Source organism: Phocoena sinus, chromosome 5 (genome assembly GCF_008692025.1).
Source record: "Phocoena sinus isolate mPhoSin1 chromosome 5, mPhoSin1.pri, whole genome shotgun sequence".
Lineage (NCBI taxonomy): Eukaryota > Metazoa > Chordata > Mammalia > Artiodactyla > Phocoenidae > Phocoena > Phocoena sinus.
The window spans coordinates 94,588,830-94,606,682 of NC_045767.1; the positions used below are offsets into that span (position 1 = coordinate 94,588,830).

At 36.5% G+C, this 17,853-nt stretch overlaps 1 protein-coding gene across 5 annotated transcripts in view; it reads left to right on the forward strand.

Annotated features, from left to right (window-relative positions):
• MRPL1 (mitochondrial ribosomal protein L1) overlaps positions 1-17,853 on the forward strand; it is a 101,375-nt gene that overhangs the window by 46,987 nt on the left and 36,535 nt on the right. For all 5 annotated transcript variants that reach the window (XM_032633761.1, XM_032633762.1, XM_032633763.1 and 2 more), the window contains 5 exons: positions 3,685-3,943; positions 6,332-6,415; positions 7,773-7,844; positions 11,189-11,300; positions 17,294-17,400. In XM_032633761.1, coding sequence (XP_032489652.1) covers positions 3,685-3,943; positions 6,332-6,415; positions 7,773-7,844; positions 11,189-11,300; positions 17,294-17,400 — 634 coding nt within the window. The remainder of the gene's footprint in view (positions 1-3,684; positions 3,944-6,331; positions 6,416-7,772; positions 7,845-11,188; positions 11,301-17,293; positions 17,401-17,853) is intronic.

Genomic DNA, 17,853 nt, shown 5'->3' on the forward strand with positions numbered 1-17,853 from the left:
GTACTCCCAAATACCATTGGGGCATGTCGCATCATCCACTCAGGCACCTACTTAGACTTGTCAGCAGTCCAGTGGTAGGACACCTGTGTCCCGTTAAAAATGAGCACTGTCAAATTGCTTATTAGTTGGGAGGATACTCTTATTAGCTATGGTAATAAGGATTCATCCAGTGCTATAAGTGAGAATGGAATTATATGTTGGATTGGTTTTTTTTTTTTTTTTTTTTTTTGCGGTACGCGGGCCCCTCACTGTTGTGGCCTCTCCCATTGCAGAGCACAGGGTCCGGACGCGCAGGCCCAGCGGCCATGGCTCACGGGCCCAGCTGCTCCGCGGCATGTGGGATCTTCCCGGGCCGGGGCACGAACCCCTGTCCCCTGCATCGGCAGGCAGACTCTCAACCACTGTGCCACCAGGGAAGCCCCTGGATTGGTTTTTGAGGTTCTTTTTTAAAATATCATTTTACTGTCATCCATTTCTTTTGCATAAATTTTCTAGGACCCCATATTGGTATTCTGTTGCTGCTGTAACAAATTACCACAAACCTCGTGGCTTAAAACAACTCAAGTTTATTATCTTGCAGTTCCGTAGGTCAGAATTCTGACATGGATCTCACTGGACTAAAATCAAGGAGTCATCAGAGCTTCGTTTCTTTCTGGAGGCTCTAGGGGAGAATCTGTTTCCTTGCATTCCCAGCTCGAGAGGCTACCCATATTCCTTGGCTCATGGCTCCCCCTTCCTCCGTCTTCAAAGCTAGGAATGGCATATTGAGTCCCTTTCATGCTCAGATTTCTCCTGTCTCTTCCCATCTCTATCAGATGCGGATGAGAAAGGGGAAAGTTTCTCTGCTTTCAAGGACTGTGTGATTTGGGCCCACCTGGGTAGTCCAGGATAATCTCCCCATCTCAAGTTCTTTAACCTTAATCCCATCTGCAGAGTCCTTTTTGCCAGGTAGATACGGACATCTTTGGGAAGCCATTATTCTGTCTACCTTAGAACCCAGACATCTTTCTAAAATATTATTTCATTAATTTAAAACTTTTATGGTTAAAAGATTAAAGGTGTGACTTGAATTAATGCTGAGAAAATATATCACCTCTAGCTCTGACTTCTTAACTTCAAACTCTTACCTGTAATTTTCTGTTGAACATATTTTCTTAGTTTGTAAGCATCTTGTTAGCATTTGCTATGTAACAAACTACCTTATAATTAATTATCATTGCCCACACATCTCTGGGTGAGCTGATCTAAGCTAGGTTTGGATGGGTGTCTCTGATGACCTTGGCTGGGCTTGCTGTGCATCCATGAGTCTGCTGCAGGTCAGCTGAGAATTGTCTAATCTAAGGGCTCTGTGGGGCAGCTGTGTTTCACACTTCTCGCATCCTCCCACCTTGGGCTACCCCGGTCCTGTTCTTATGAAAATGGCAGAAATACAAACTTACAAGTGGAAACAGATGAAGCCTCTTATGCCTTAAGCTTAGAGCATAGAAACTGTCACTTTTGCTTTATTCTATTGGTCTACTAGTCACATGACCAAATCAAGGCACTGAGAAATATACTCCACCCTTTTAATTGGGAGGAACTGCAGAGTCACTTAGCAGAGGGACTTGAATACAGAGAGGAGGTAAGGAATTGGGGCCAGTGATGCAACTAACCCCACACTCAAACTCTGTTTACCCAAACTGAACTCATCTCTGTGACTACCTTCCTCATAAGAAACCTGTTTTGCTTTCTTTATTTCTGGTTTTAGTTAATGATACTACTCTAGTCACCCAAGCCAGAACCCTACGAAGTATTCTAGAGTCTTCTCTTTCCCCTTTCCCTATCTTCAATATTTACCTTGTAAAATATCTCTGTAATCTGTCCAGCCTATTACCATCACTGCTCTGGTTCAGGCTGTCATACCTCCTTAAGAAGAGAGGGAGCGAGTTGCCTCTTAATTGTCTCCAATCTAGCTTCCGTCAAATCCATCCCTTATATTGCAGCCAGAATACTCTACCTGAAATACAGATCCCACTCCTGTTCAGTGGCTTCTCATTGCTTCTAGAGGAGGCTCTCTGTGATCTAGATCTGCCAGCCTCATGTGCTGCTGTTTCCTGCCTTTTGCTTTACCTTTAGTTCAGGAGTCAGCAAAATATGGCCAGTGGGCCAAAAAATCTGGCCTGCCATCTATTTTTGTACAGTTCATGAGCTGAGAATGTTTTTCACATTTTTAAGTGATTAGGGGAAAAAAAGGAACAGTATTTTGTGACACATGAAAATTATAAAGTTTAAACCAGTGTTCATAAATAAAGTTTTATTGGAACAGAGATACACTCATTCATTTTTGAATCGGCTGTGGCTGCTTTCACATTACAATGGCAGAGTTGAGTCATTGAGACAAGAGACCGTAAAATATTTGCTCTCTGATCCCTTACAGAAAAAGTTTACCAACCCCTGCTCTAGTCAGCTAGAACTTAAAATAGCTCCCCTTATGTACCATTCTGTTTATCATGCCTCAGTACTTTTATTACATTGTTTCTTTGCCTGGATAACTCTATAGCTTTATTGCTATATAATTTACGCACCAAACAATTCACCCATATAAAGTGTACAATTCAGTGGTTTTTAGTATATTCACAGCATTGTGCAACCATCACCACAGTTAGTTTTAGAACATTTTCATTATCTTCCCGCAAAACCTCATGCCCATTAGCAGTCGCTCCCCATTTCCTTAACCTTCTCCCCTGGCCCTAGACAACCACCAAATCTACTTTCAGTTTCTATAGATGTGCCCATTCTTGATATTTACTATAATTGGAACCATACAACATGTGGTGCTTTTGTGACTGGCTTCTTTCACTTAGCATAATGTGTTTAAGGTTTATACAAATTATAGCATGTATCAGTGCTTCATTTCCTTTCATTGCCTATTAATATTCTGCTGTATGAATATACCACATTTTGTGTATCCATTCATCAGTTGATGGACATCTGGGTTGTTTTACTTTTTGACTCTTTTGAGTAATGCTGCTATGAATATTTGTGTACAAGTGTTTGTGTGGTCATATATTTTCATTTCTCTTGGGTATATATCTGGGCTAATTCTTCCTTATCCTTCAAGAATTGATTTTGGGGTCATCTCTTTCAGAACTCTTCCCTTCCTCCTAGGCAGGGTTAATGTCTTTTCCCTATGGCCCTGATAACATTCTCAAAGTATTTACCACATCATATTGAAATTATCTCTTTGCATGTCTGTCTCCTTTAAGTTTCTGGAGAGCAACATCAATGCCTTATCCAACTTTGTATCAATTGCAGACAGTTCAAAAGTTCACTTAATATTTGTTGCACTAGAAAAACTATAAAATAATCTATGCTTTTGAATTAAAATAAACTTTATCTTTTGTCTTTTTTTGGTCTAATGTACATTGCCTTTTTTTTTTTTTGCGGTATGCGGGGTTCTCACTGTTGTGGCCTCTCCCATTGCAGAGCACAGGCTCCGGACGCGCAGGCTCAGTGGCCATGGCTCACGGGCCCAGCCGCTCCGGGGCATGTGGGATCTTCCCGGACCGGGGCACGAACCCGTGTCCCCTGCATCGGCAGGTGGACTCTCAACCACTGCGCCACCAGGGAAGCCCCATTGCCTTTTTTTTTTAAGTCTCTTGGACTACATATTGAGATAACTGATGTTGAATTTTTTTTTTTAAGGCCTGCAAAGAAAACAAAAAAAGGTGCCAAAGAAAAAGCATCGGATGAGAAAAAAGATGAGATAGAAAAAATAAAGTCATATCCCTTTATGGAAGGTGAACCTGAAGATGATGTCTACCTAAAACGCTTATATCCAAGGCAGATATACGAGGTGGAGAAAGCTATTCACTTACTTAAGAAATTTCAAGTTCTGGACTTTACTAATCCAAAGCAAGGTGTCTATCTTGATTTGACACTGGATATGACACTGGGGAAGAAGGTATGTAGACTCAGTTAAAATTTATTTGTGAACAGTGGTTGAAAGAATTGCCGTTTCTTCATTTAAACAATTTTTGTCTCCTGTAATACTTTTTAGAAAATCTTGTGCTCTTTCTGAACTTTAGGTTGAAAAATATGTTTGTTTGTCTTAATTTTCCAAATATAAGATAAAATGTTGAATGTACTCTGCAGAGTTGATGAACATATATCTCCTCTTCATCTGAAAGTCACTGGTATAAATTTCAATAAAAGTAGTGTTAAAATTAATTGAGGTATTGCTGTAACTTTGAAAAATGACTTAGGCTGCCTGGGTATGTTGTTCCTTCTCTGTAAATGAGGACTTTGGATTAGCTTCGTAGCCTTCAGATGTTCCTTAGAATCCTAAAGTTGAGGGTAAGTTTGGGTGGAGTTCCAAGCCCCTTACTCTCATCTCAGCCAGAACCTTTCTACTTTGTCTGTTTATATATTGCAGTTCCATGGAAGACTTGTTTATAAAATTCTAAAAGTGGGAAAAACACTAGATTAGATTTGAGGTCCATTACAGCTCTAAATTTTATAAGCTTCTCACTTAAGTCTGAGTTTTTTGGAGATGATATTTTAATTTTTACTCCGAGAATGTCTTTTTTGGGTCAAACTAGAAGGTATATAGTTTTGAATACAATTTAACAACCTCAACGACAACAGTTAATTGAGCACGTAGAAGGAGGCAGTACAGCATAGTGCTTAAGAGCATAGGCTCTGGATTCGGGTTACAGTACAGGCCAGAATCCTGGCATCACCAGTTACCTGCTCTTTAAGCTTTTGGTTTAACCTCTCTAAATCTCAGTTTTTTCCTCTCTTTATAAAGGGGGATAAAATGCTTATTAGTTCATTTGGTTATAGTGAGGATTGAATGAGATGATAGTGAAGGATTTGGTAAGAGTTTAATAATAATGATCAACATTTACTGGAAACTCTCTGTGTACCAGCCACAGTGCTAAATGCTTTGCATGCATTTGCTCATTTAATTCTATAATAATCTCAGAAGAGGAAGCTGAGACACAGAAAGTGAAGTAACTTGCTCAAGGTCACAGAGTAGGGGGTGGAGTTAGGATTTGAACCAAGGTCTGTCTCATTTCTTAGTTCTTATTTATTATAGTTCATACCAGCCCTGTTGTAATTTTATTTTATACCATAGTGTTACTGTTCTTTTATTTTAAATTGTTGTACTGTCCAAGATAATCACTTTCTCAGTCAACCATTAATGTAGTTTATAACGAAGTCTTGTATGACCACAGGTTTCATTTCATAAATGGAAGCCACTTGTAAACTAATAACATTGGAAGGGTACAGTTGTTTTCCTGAGACATTTTTTGTTATTGATAGAGTGCTTGTAAAACAAGCCAGCATTCCCCCAGGGGATGCTATTGTGATTGCTTGCCACTGAAAAATTTACTGAAGTCAGTTGTGACATGTTAATGGCAAAGGAATGCCAGTCAGTAAAACTGAGTTGCATGTCTGATATAAAGTGTGCTTAAGAGTTTGTGCCTTCTTGTCTGAAAAGAAATTCTCAGGAGATTATCTCTATGCAAAGCTTTTCTAAAAATATAATCTTTCAATCAGTTTAATTAGGGAGCAACTCCTTTTCTCTTTCTTCCAGACCTTAAGGCCGCACCAAAACTATGGGCCTAGAACTTGTTTCCCTGTGATGTCTCCCTAAGAGATCTGAGCCATAGACCTAGACAGGTCCTTGACCCAATGACTGAACATATTAGTTCTGAGGCCCTGTAGAAACTCCACCTGTATTAGGGCACCTCACATGCATTCCGTTATTTATTTGGGATTTTCCAACTGGCTTCCCAAATATATCTGAAAGTGGTGGGTGGTCCAGGTAATTTCAAAATAGACCCACTCAGAAGAGCCTTTCAGGTTTGGCAATCAATCTTGGATTTAAAGTTAATATCATCTGATTTACCTGATTGTTTAGAGCCAGTAATGGAAATTAGGGGTGACCTACTGAACAGATCAGCTGGATATTGTTCAATATGCATAGCTATATACATGTCCTGCTTGATGCTATTAAAAAAATTACACCTTCTTTTGAATTTAATTCAGGGCAGCAAACATTTATTGGCATCCGTCATGTGGAAAGCATTGTACTAGGTGCTGGGGAAGATATGGATTGTGCAAACTTATCTGTTAATATGTGAGAGACTGTGATGAATGATGTAGAGATAGAAGCCAAGTGCCGTGGAAGTATGGAGCTGGGGAGAGAGATTTAGATTTTTATTAGGATTTCTTACAAAAGAAATATAATCTCTTATGCCTTAAAGTGTAACCAGTGAATATTTCAGATATAGAAAAGCTGAATGAATTTTTCATAATTGATTTTCCATTGTTGTGTATTTAGAAAAAAGTGGAGCCGTTTGCCAGTGTTCTTAGTTTGCCATACCCATTTGTTTCAGAGACCAGTAAAGTTGCTGTATTTACAGGGGTGAGTAACCTTTGTCAACTTTTTATATCGTTTAATTTTTTTTACATATTACATTAGTCAATGATTAGAATAACTGAATGAGGGCTTCCCTGGTGGCGCAGTGGTTGAGAGTTCATCTGCCGATGCAGGAGACACGGGTTCATGCCCCGGTCCGAGAGGATCCCACATGCCGCGGAGCGGCTGGGCCCGTGAGCCATGGCTGCTGAGCCTGTGCGTCCGGAGCCTGTGCTCCGTAATGGGAGAGGCCACAACAGTGAGAGGCCCACGTACCGCAAAAAAAAAAAAAAAAAAAAGAATAACTGAATGAGTAGAGTTAGAGGAAACTTTAGCATTCCTCTAGACTTATTTTCCCCACGTGAAGCTCAAAGCAATTAGATGACTTATTTGAGGTTGGTCCTTCTGATTAGCTTGAGAAAAAGCTAAGCCACAACGTTAACTTCATCATTATTCATCTACCATATTATGTTTCTCACAAGAAACTGAAGAGAAGTATAGAATTTATCCTACTAGCTGCTGCTTCCTACTGAAGCTCTTCAAACAAGAATAACATTGACATTAAAGCAGTGGGCCCATTTAGTGCTATGAAGACATAGAAACCACACTTTTAAAATGGTCTAGTCTGGAAAGTCAAGAAAGTCAAGGCGATAACAAGTGTAGTAATACAGCTCTTTGTCATTCTTTTTGTATTATAAACATTTGTTTATAACATGTTCATGAATTTGTTTTATAAGGTGTTTTGATTCCTCTCTATCTGTCTCACTTTCAATGAAGAAATTCTTTACTCTTTTCCTAGGAAAGTAGAGAATATAGCTCTTGGAATGCCACAAAACTTGAGTAAATAAGGGAGTGATATGTTTTCACAGTAAAACCAAATGGCATGAATGGAACATATAGAAAAAAAAACCCTAATACTGTGCATTTTTCTTTTGAATTTTCAGACAATAGGCTAAATTTTGGTTCTCGTTTCTTAAATTAAAAAAATTTTACTCTTGTATATTGGTTTGATAACATGTCTCCATTTAAATTAGCAAAACTAAATATATTTTAATCTTTTACTTTTGGAAGATGATGTATTGATAGCATTGGAGACTAAGGACCACTTGGTGGGTTCCTAATATGCCATTTTGATGTGTTTCCTCATATGTTAAGTCAAGAAACACTTTAATCACCTCTAAACTAAACTTGTTCTGGATGTAATATCTCTGATGCATCTAGTTGAAAATTGATGCACATTCAATTAAAAGTAAAAATAAAAACCCCAGTTTTTATTTTGAACTGTGGTATTATTTCTGACAAATACTTGAAAGCAGACTGAATTTGCTTAAAGATTGATGTTCATACTATTGTGTTTTGGTAGAATGCATCAGAGATAAAAATAGCAGAAGAAAATGGAGCTGCATTTGCAGGAGGAACTAATCTGATTCAGAAGGTACAGTATTGTTTTCATGTTCATTAGTTATAGAAATTGTTCTGTTATCGTTGCCATCTGTTGATTTATTACATGTGGAACATAACCACTCTGTTCATATCTTTTGATCAATGGTCAGTAGAGCTTTACAGAACAGGGGAAAATTTTCCTACTCTTCTGAGTCTCAAAATCAAGCTAAGAAAAAACTATCCAGACTTTCTGATATTAACTATGCTTGATTTATATTGTGATTTATTTTTCTTTGCTTCCTATATGTTTGTGAGAGTTCTGTGGGTAGACTGGAAAGGGCAGTATGACTCTTTCTGGTTTTGAACGTGAGATTTGAGATGAAGTGCGAAAGGTAGCACACATGGATATCTCTATTCACGTTTTGAAGGTCAGATATTTGTTTTGCTTTCTTGGAGTGAAAAGTGTGATTTGCTTTAGTAGATCACAAAGGATAGTATCTGACCTCTATAGTATGGTACTTTTAGTTACTCTTAACTTTTACCTCCCCAACTTCATCAGTTCAAGTAATGTAGGCTTAGCATGGAGGCAAAAAAATGATTATATAGCCTGCCTTGGGAAAATAACAAAGAATTTGTGGGGCCCATTTGAAATAAAGACAACATTTTTTTTTAAAGAGGTGGGGAGGGGAATTTTCTGGTGGTCCAGTGGTTAGGACTCCTCACTTTCACTGACGAAGGAACTAAGATCCCACGTGGCCAAAAAAAAAAAAAAAAGACGTGGGGAGAAGAGGCACATCTGTTGAATTTTGGGAGTTATTTCTGAAATACAAAAGATTTCCCTAACATTCTCTAAAATCTTCTCTTCTAAGTTTAATCCTTTAGACTGTGGAATACTTATTGTTTTGTTTTTAGAACTGGAGAAAGTGATATGAAAATTTATCTTTTGTCCTGTATCCAGATTTTGATTTGGGGGAAGTTTTAACTGGACCATTAACTGGACCAAGCACAACAGTGCTTGTAGTGTGTTTTTTTCTACTCCAGTAGTTCTCTAAATTTGGTGTGGATTCTGGATTTTTAAGGAGAATCTCTAGAATTATTTTGGGGAGCAGAACTAATGGAAAATATGAAGAGATTGTACTTTCATACAGCTTCTAGGTCAAAGTCAGAGGGTGGTACCCAATTCTCTCTCATGTATCATAAATTTTAATTTAGTAAGATTATTAAAATTCTTTTAATATTAAAAAATAAACAATACCACATATTCTTTGGAATTTGAGAGTGTAGCTTGGACCCCAGAGTCAGAGAACGAACTATTCTTATTAAACTTGTGTACTGCCTTCCATCTGTTTTCTTCCGCAAGCATAAGAGTATCTTATAGAACAGTCATAGCAACAGTGGAGTTTGAATAGATATCTCCACTTCTTAAATGTTAAGTAAGAAGTTACTTCTCAAGAAAGAAATGGTATGGGAGCAGAAAGTATTCTATATCATTAAGTTCATTAAATAAAATATTTTGAAAAAAGTAACCCAAATAAGGAAACCAGGTGCATTTTGAAATTTGGTAAGTAAAATTTTACAGGTACAGAATTTCTCTTTAGGTGCCCCACTGATGATCTATTATTAGAGGGAAAAATGCCACCTATATAAGGCATAAAAACCAATATATTCTTGTAGATTACCCCCTGGTATCTTTTAAAACTCATCCATTTTATTTTCAAAAGGTATTCAGGTTGTGAAGTAAATTCAGTACAGTTTTGTAAATAGTATCATGGCTGCAATTTTTTTTTACACATTCTTGTTTTTTTAATTAAATATCAATACTGTTTTACTTAGTGCTTATAATAGGTAAATGTAGGATGAATTTACTGAACTTTTAGTCATTTCTTAGGTAAGACTTTATTTACTAAATTCATTTTGCTTTAATTACAATACTTGTGAAATATCACAAGTATGCTTGGTTCTGAGGGATTTTTAAATAGTTTCATTTTTACTTGTCTCTAAAGCATGCATGCTTTTCATCCATATAGTTTTATATTATTCAATGATATGATCTTAAGGTTAACTATCGTATAACTTTCAAACATAATTTTAAATTTAATTCAAAGGAACATGTTTTAGAATCAGTATTAGAAGATGTTGGAGTAGAAATGTCACATACAGTTCTTTTACATTTCAAAGTTGCCTCTGCTTTCATGTTTCTAGTGATGAGAGCCCTGGTTCTGGAACCACACTGCCTGTGTTTCAGTTCTGGGTCTGCCTCTTAAAAGTGCACAGATTGACTCGTCCTCCTTAAGCCCTCCATTTCCTTATCTGGAATGTGTGGTCAATAGTACTTTCTTTGTAGATTTATTGTAAAGACTTGATGAACTAAACCATGTATGATGCTTAGCAGAATGCTTGGCATGTTATAAGTTCTCTTTTAAAGTAAGTTGTTATTGTTTAGGGGAGCACAGTATGTAGTTTAGAGAGTAAAGAATTTGTAAAAAGAAGAAATAGTAACAGGAAGATAAAATTCCAGAATCACACTTAATTTTGCCAGGGTCCAGGTTTTTACAGTTCAGTGTGTAACCCCAAACCAAGGCTTTGAATGACATACTGTGATAAGACTTTATGCAAAAAAATCATTGGTAAAATATTTGTTGTCCAGGCAGTATTGTTCTAAAAAGTTGCTTCATTTTATAATCAACTGAATTTTTAAATGGAGTATACTGTAGGAGTAAAACAATTATTTTGGGTGCCTGCCTGAATTAATTTAAAATGTCTTTTAAAAATTGAAATTATTTTCTTTGCTCTTAGAATAGAAATAGAGTATGGATAATAAACTATAAGTAAACTTGTCTTTGACCATTCCACTCCTCTTTCATTTTTTGGAGGCAAAGAGAATTTTGGTTTCAATTCTTTGTGAAAATAGTTATAGATTCAGTTCTCCTGATGCTCCAAATTTAGGAAAACAGTGTAGTTGCCAGTGATTTGGCAGCTAGTGGTTATTAATTTTACATGTGATCTATTACAAAATTTTCAACATATTCCTTCAGTTTTGATGGACGTATGAATTCAGCTTTGTGGGACTGTATGAGCTGTGTACACATCAGTGATATGTTCTAGCTTGTAACACTTTGCCAAACATAACGCCATGGAAGAATTAAGCCCATTAAATGTTTGTTTGTTTGTTTTTAATGGATGTGGCTATTTTTAAAAGAAAACATCAGAAAATGTTTTGCTTCTGATGGTTTTCATAATTGATAAATGTGTTCAAATGATCCTTGTGGTTAAAGAATTGTGCTTAATAGCTATTTTCTAAATTATAAGGGAAATTATTGCTACATTAGACTTTATTTTTAGAAGGATAAATCTTTTTATACAATCTAAGGATATCTTTTTCCCCCTGATTTTTAGATTTTGGATGATGAAATTCAACCAGACTTTTATGTAGCTGTTCCAGAAATAATGCCGGAGCTTAATCCATTAAGGAAGAAACTGAAAAAAAGATTTCCTAAGCTTACTCGAAGTAAGGGAGAATTCTTTTACTATTTCAATATGCTATCAACAACTTTCTATATATATGTTTAGTTAGAAAACAAAATTGCTAATATATGTGTAGAATAAATAATATGTTCTGGTGTTTGAGTTTTGTGTTATATAGGAACATATGGATTTAATATTTTTTTTCCTTTGGCATTAATATTGGTGATTTAATGTAATTTGAAGACCTAGTGACTTTATAATACCAGATCTTTAAATTTAGACCATATTGTAGTTTTAAATTAGTGGAACATATTACCCACTACGTATGTTATCATCATACTATTTTATACCTCTTTATCAATATAACATGTATGCTCATTTATGTTAGCATTCAGCATATATGTATGAATGCTTACTGTGTATGGTTCTGCAGTTATTTCCCTTGAGCAACTTTTCCCTTGTGGATATTTCCCCCTTATGAAACCTAGTAAGAGAAGTAAGGGTGCTACATAAATAGCCTTGTTATAAAGTATGAAGTATTATATGATAAATTCACAAGGTGCTGTAGGTGTTCAGTAGAGGAGGAATTTATACGTAGGTGGAGAAATCAGAGAAGGCACCCTGAAGGGGGTGACATTTAAACTGTACCTTGAATAATTTGGTGATCAGATTAAGGGGGATTTTATTTTAAGTGGAAAGAATCTGTTAATCATAGACACTGAAGTAAGTCAGAAATTATAGGCTACATCCCAGAAATATCAATTAGTTCTCTTTGGCTGTAGTGAATGGTACCGCTATGAAATGAAAGAGAATATGTTGGACGGGTAGATTGATGCCGTGTTGAGCAGAATCTTGAATAAGATCCTAATAAATTTGGACTTTTATTCTGTATTCAGCAGGAATCTCTTAGAAGTTTTTAAGGTGGGGGATTCTCCAGAGCTTTAATTTAGCAAGAGTTTGTAAGATGTATTGGCATGAATCAAAAGTAGAGGCAGGGAGACTAGTTCAGGTGCAATTGCCAGAGACTAATAAAGGTAATGTTTAAACTAAAGTCTTCATAATGAGACTGGAGTGAAGAGGACAGATGTCAAAGATAATAGGACTTTGCACTAAGTAGTTAGGAACGGACATGTTGAGAGAGAGAAAGGGAAGAGTCAAATGATGCTGAGATTTAAACCTTGGGATCTCTCCTAATAAGTTGATGTCATTAATGGAAACAGGGAGTAGATTTGGGAGGAAAAGTAAGTTCATTTGCAGACATCGTTTCTTTTAGATGGTGCTGGATATCTGCTATAGATAGACGTTATTTCAAATAAAATTTTATAAAGTAAAAGAGCAAGTATTTTACAATCATTTTAGTAGATTGGTCTTCAAATTTTAACTCTAGTTGAGCTAAAAAAAATTCTTCATACATGATAACCACTAATGCTCATCTGAATTATAGATCATGTTCTATGCTGTAAGCAAATTCAAATGTGCTCTTCAGTTTTGTTGTACTAGTGTTTTGTTTATTCTTGATAGCCTGCATTGAATAACACATCCTTTTGAGATATTGGACTGAGGTTTGACACTTTTTGTTAGGGATTTCCAATACAGTAGTGTGTGTTTTCATGGAAGCACGCTTACATTCTTTCCTAAGTAGGACCTGAAATTGAACATTATTTTAAAAATTAAACCAGAGTTGCAGTTGAATTTGAAAATAATTCTCGTATTTTTTTCTAATTAAATTCAAGCTCAACAAAGCCAAACAATATTAAATATAGTCAATTAAAACTGAAACTGAATACTGAATATATCTGTATTCAGCTTGCTCCTCGCTTTGCATGGTTAACTGGTTTTTCACAGAAATTAATTTTGTTACCTTTGCTGCTTTATCCATTCTTTGAATAACTCTTTTGGCCTCAATTCTCTTTAGCGTTGAGGTTTCTTATTACCATTTTCATTGTAAAATTTGGGACTGAAAGGTTTTCAGATAACTTATTTCTTTATTTCAAATAAGGAAAGTTTCTTTTGAAAATGTTTATTTTTACTAGTGGGCTTTGTTTCTGCTTTCATAATGAATCATAGCTTGTGTATACCATGTCAAGTTACCTAGGTATGTTCTCCCCGCCCAGCCCCCCCAATTTGCTTAACAAATCATCTTGGAAAACCAGGCAGACCTTTCTCCTTCCCTAACTTTTTCTTTTCAGCCCCACACGATCTGCTTAACAGCACTGGCAAAACATTTGTGTTCTTTAAACATGAAGACAAATGATTAACCTGTCAAAAATGTGAAAACAGAATACACCAGATGTGCATTAGAACAAATGAAGCTTGTATTATGCATTTTTAGAGCTTATTCAGAATCTTGTTTAGGAACATTTGATTCCCCCTACATCCAACAAAAGACGTAAGGGTAAAATAGAAATTACGTTTTGAGCAAATGGATGGAATTAAAAAACAAACAAACAGGCCCCTGCAGCTGAGCTCATTAGTTTCCCATTTTATCTTACATTTTGTTTTTCTAGTGGGAGTGGGTGTAACCAACTTGGCTGGATCGAATGTGCACATTTTGCAGCATGTTTAATGCTGCAGTTTTATTTATTTTAATTGCTTACGTAACTATAGGCAAGTTCTCTATTTTTCCAGTGCACATTTGGCTTGTTTTCTGAGTATTTCTTTTTTATCTCATTAAAAAAACGACATTTAAAACTTGCTTTTTAAAATTTCTTGGAAGAAATTGGCCTTCATTTTGCGTGTCAACTTAGCTTTTTTTTCTCCACGATACAAATGCCCTCTGAAATTCTTTCATATCTAATATAGATATATCTTATTGATATTTTTTGATTTTCTTTATTCCTAATCTTATTTTTTAGCATTTACTAAACAAAAAATACTAGTATGAAAAATACCTTGACTTAATGGAATCAGTTTTCTATTACGCATATTAAGCCATAGTAGGTACTATGGCATATGTGGGAATAGTTGAATTCTTTTAAAGCATACTAAGTTGTTGGCAGGTAAGGGATATAATTAGAAAACTGGACCCACTACTGTGTGTTCCTCTTAACACATAGTTCTTAGGATTGAACATCAGTGCTCCAGCTGGAGTCTTGTCAAAAGGATATTCCCGCAGACTTGTCCAAAGAGTATTCATACTGAGTAGGACACTGCTTTCTGTATGGAAGTTGGTATTGTATCATATTTGAGAGTAATGGATATAAAATTATTGAAATCTAATGTAAATTATTTTTAACTCATAGATTGACATGCTGTACTTCAGAGTATTGCTTGCATTATTGAAACAATTTGATTATATAAAGAAAAATGCTAAAACACAGGGAATTTTTGCAGGGTAACCAATTTGAAATTTTTCTAAATTTCCCTCTCTCATGTGCTAGTTTAAAAACTATGTGTGAAAGACTCCAATGATGATTAGGTATGATTATAATTATTATAGATGAATTATTGATATATTACAGCTGGTTCTGTTGCTCTTCTTCATTTCCCTTACTCCAGCCATAGTGGCCTCTTTGCCCTTCTTTATATGCACTAAGTGTTCTTCCTTCTCAGGTCTTTGGACTCATTGTCCCATCTGTCTGTAATGCTCTCTGCTAATTTGCCTGGCTCACATTCTTATTCAAATATCACATTAAACAGAGAGGCCTTCTGTAACCATCCTATATAAAATATTAATCTCCACTTCCCATTATCATCGGATTTCTCATTATTGTGGGGTTTTTTTGGCTGCGTTGGGTCTTCATTGCTGTGCGCAGGCTTTCTCTAGTTTCGGCGAGTGGGGGCTAGTCTTCGTTGAGGTGTGCAGGCTTCTCACTGTGGTGGCTTCTCCTGTTGCAGAGCACGGGCTCTAGGGCGTGCGGGCTTCAGTAGTTGTGGCGCACAGGCTTAGTTGCTCTGCAGCATGTGGGATCTTCCTGGACCAGGGCTTGAACCTGTGTCCTCTGCATTGGGAGGCAGATTCTTAACCACTGTGCCACCAGGGAAGTCCCCATGTATTTTTTTGAATTATAGTTTTGTCTGGATATAGGCCCAGGAGTGGGATTGCTGGATCATATGGTAATTCTATTTTTAGTTTTTTGAGGAACCTCCATACTGTTTTCCATAGTGGCTGTATAATGAGATTTTCATATTGACTTATTATGGGAGGAGCTGCTGGAGACACACTGAGAGTGGTGTGTCTCTAGTGGTATGTTCCTTATTGTACTTCTTACCCTTCAAATAAATCACATTTTCTAGGTACAAAATTGAAATTTTTTCAGGTTAAGGTATGGTATTGTGGAATATTAGAAGTATGTGTGCAACTAGAGTTTATCAAACTAAGTGAAGTAAGTCAGAAAGAGAAAGACAAATACCATATGATATCACTTATTTGTGGAATCTAAAATATGACACAAATGAACCTATCTGTGAAACAGAGGCAGAATCAGGGACATAGAGTAGACTGGTGGTTGCCAAGGGGGAGAGGGATGGGAGAGGGTTGGATTGGAAGTTTGGGATTAGCAGATGCAAACTGGTATATATATAATGGATAAACAACAAGGTCCTACTGTACAGCACAGGGAACTATATTCAATATCCTGTGATAAACCATAATGGAAAAGAATACATATATGTATAACTGAGTCACTTTGCTATAGAGCAGTAGTTAACACAGCATTGTAATTCAACTATACTTCAATAAAAAACAAATTTTAAAAAAGGTTAAAGTAAAACTAAAAAATATATATTATTTTATGTGTTGAATTTGAGTTCAAATGTTAATGATTAAAGATTAGGAAGGTATAGTTTATGTTTGGAATCTCCTCCATGGTCCTTTGAAAATTCTTAGTTTTTACCTTGATTCCTTTTTTCTCCTTTCTTTATTCAGTTGCATCTTTTTTTCCACCCTAATGGAGGACAAAGTGACATTTGAATCCAATAGAGTCTCAATTCTTAACTCTTTCTTCCTGCCAGCTTCCATAACCATTTGTGCAGCAATGAGCTGCTTCCAGATTGTACCACTCACTGAGGTATTATTTCTACTGCTAGATCTTGCTACTTTTCTAGTTCCTTCCCTTCTTTATGGTAAGGCAGGTCAGACAAATTTCACACAAAGGTAAGTAAAATGTTCTTCAAAGATTTCAAGACTCCAGTGTCAGCTTTTATCATTTGTTATTTTATAGGTTTTATTTTAATTTGTCATCAGTGTTTCTAAAGTATAAGCATCATCACTGTATATACTTATTTATTAGTTATTTATTACTGTACAACAATAATATCACAAATTTAGTGGCTTAAAACAACACACAGTTACCATGTTAGCTTCTGTGTGTCAGGAATATGTATACAGCTAAGCTAGGTTCTCTGCTTCAGGGTCTCATAAAGCTACAATCAGGGTGTCAGCTGGGGCTGTGATTTTATCTGAGACTTGACCGGGGGAAGTTCCCTTCCAGATTCATGTGGCTTTTTGGCAGAATCCAGTTCCTTGCAGGTTTCTGGACTGAGGATCTCAGTTTCTTGACCCATGGCTCTCTCCATATGCCCTCACAACATTGTAGCTTGCTTCTTCAAAGCCAGTAGGAAGAGAGACTCCCCCAAGATAGGCATTGCAGTTTTATGTAATGTAATCAGGTATGCATAATCATACTGTCTCTTGCTTAGAAGCACGTTGCAACTCTCATCCATATGCAAGGGGAAGGGATAACACAAAGGCATGAACACCAGGAAATGGGCCACCCTAAAGGCTCTCTGCCACAAATCATTTTTTATATCTTAACTTGGTTGAATGTTTCTCTCTTTTTTTTTTTGCGGTACGCGGGCCTCTCACTGTTGTGGCCTCTCCCGTTGCGGAGCACAGGCTCCGGACGCGCAGGCTCAGCAGCCATGGCTCACGGGCCATCCTCCCAGACCGGGGCACGAACCCGTGTCCCCCGCATCGGCAGGCGGACTCCCAACCACTGCGCCACGAGGGAAGCCCTGAATGTTTTTCTTACTCAGTAATTTTTGCTACTTGTTTAGATGTAATGATAACTTTGGATTTTCTCCTTTTCTAACCAGATTCCATTGGCCGAGACATCCCCAAAATGCTTGAATTATTTAAAACTGGACATGAAATTAAGGTAGATGAAGAAAGGGAGAACTTTCTGGAGACCAAAATAGGAACAGTAAGTTATAGTGAAAATTATTCAGTAACCCCTTTTATTTTTTGCTTAAGTGATTCATTAATAATTTATAACATACCAGCCCTTTGAACTTGTCCTTGTCAGTAGCATTAGAAGTGGCACTAAATATATACATAGATAATTTTTTGATGAGTTGAATTCATAAATTTTAGTGGTGCTTTAGAATTCCTTCTTTTCTAGAGTTATGTGCCACTGTCTGACATTTACTTGTACTTTGCCTTATTAGTCTATTCTATGTTATTTTTGCTAATATTTTAAGCATTTTGGGAGTTGGGGCTAGATCTTACATGTACCTTATAGAGTATTGCATAATGCTGAGTCCATAGTAAGTATTTAATGCTACTTTAATGGAATTGAGTAATTTGCTTTATTTTAATGAATTGTTTCTGATTATCCCTGCTTGTGTTTTAAAAGCTGTTTGCCCACTTATAGAAG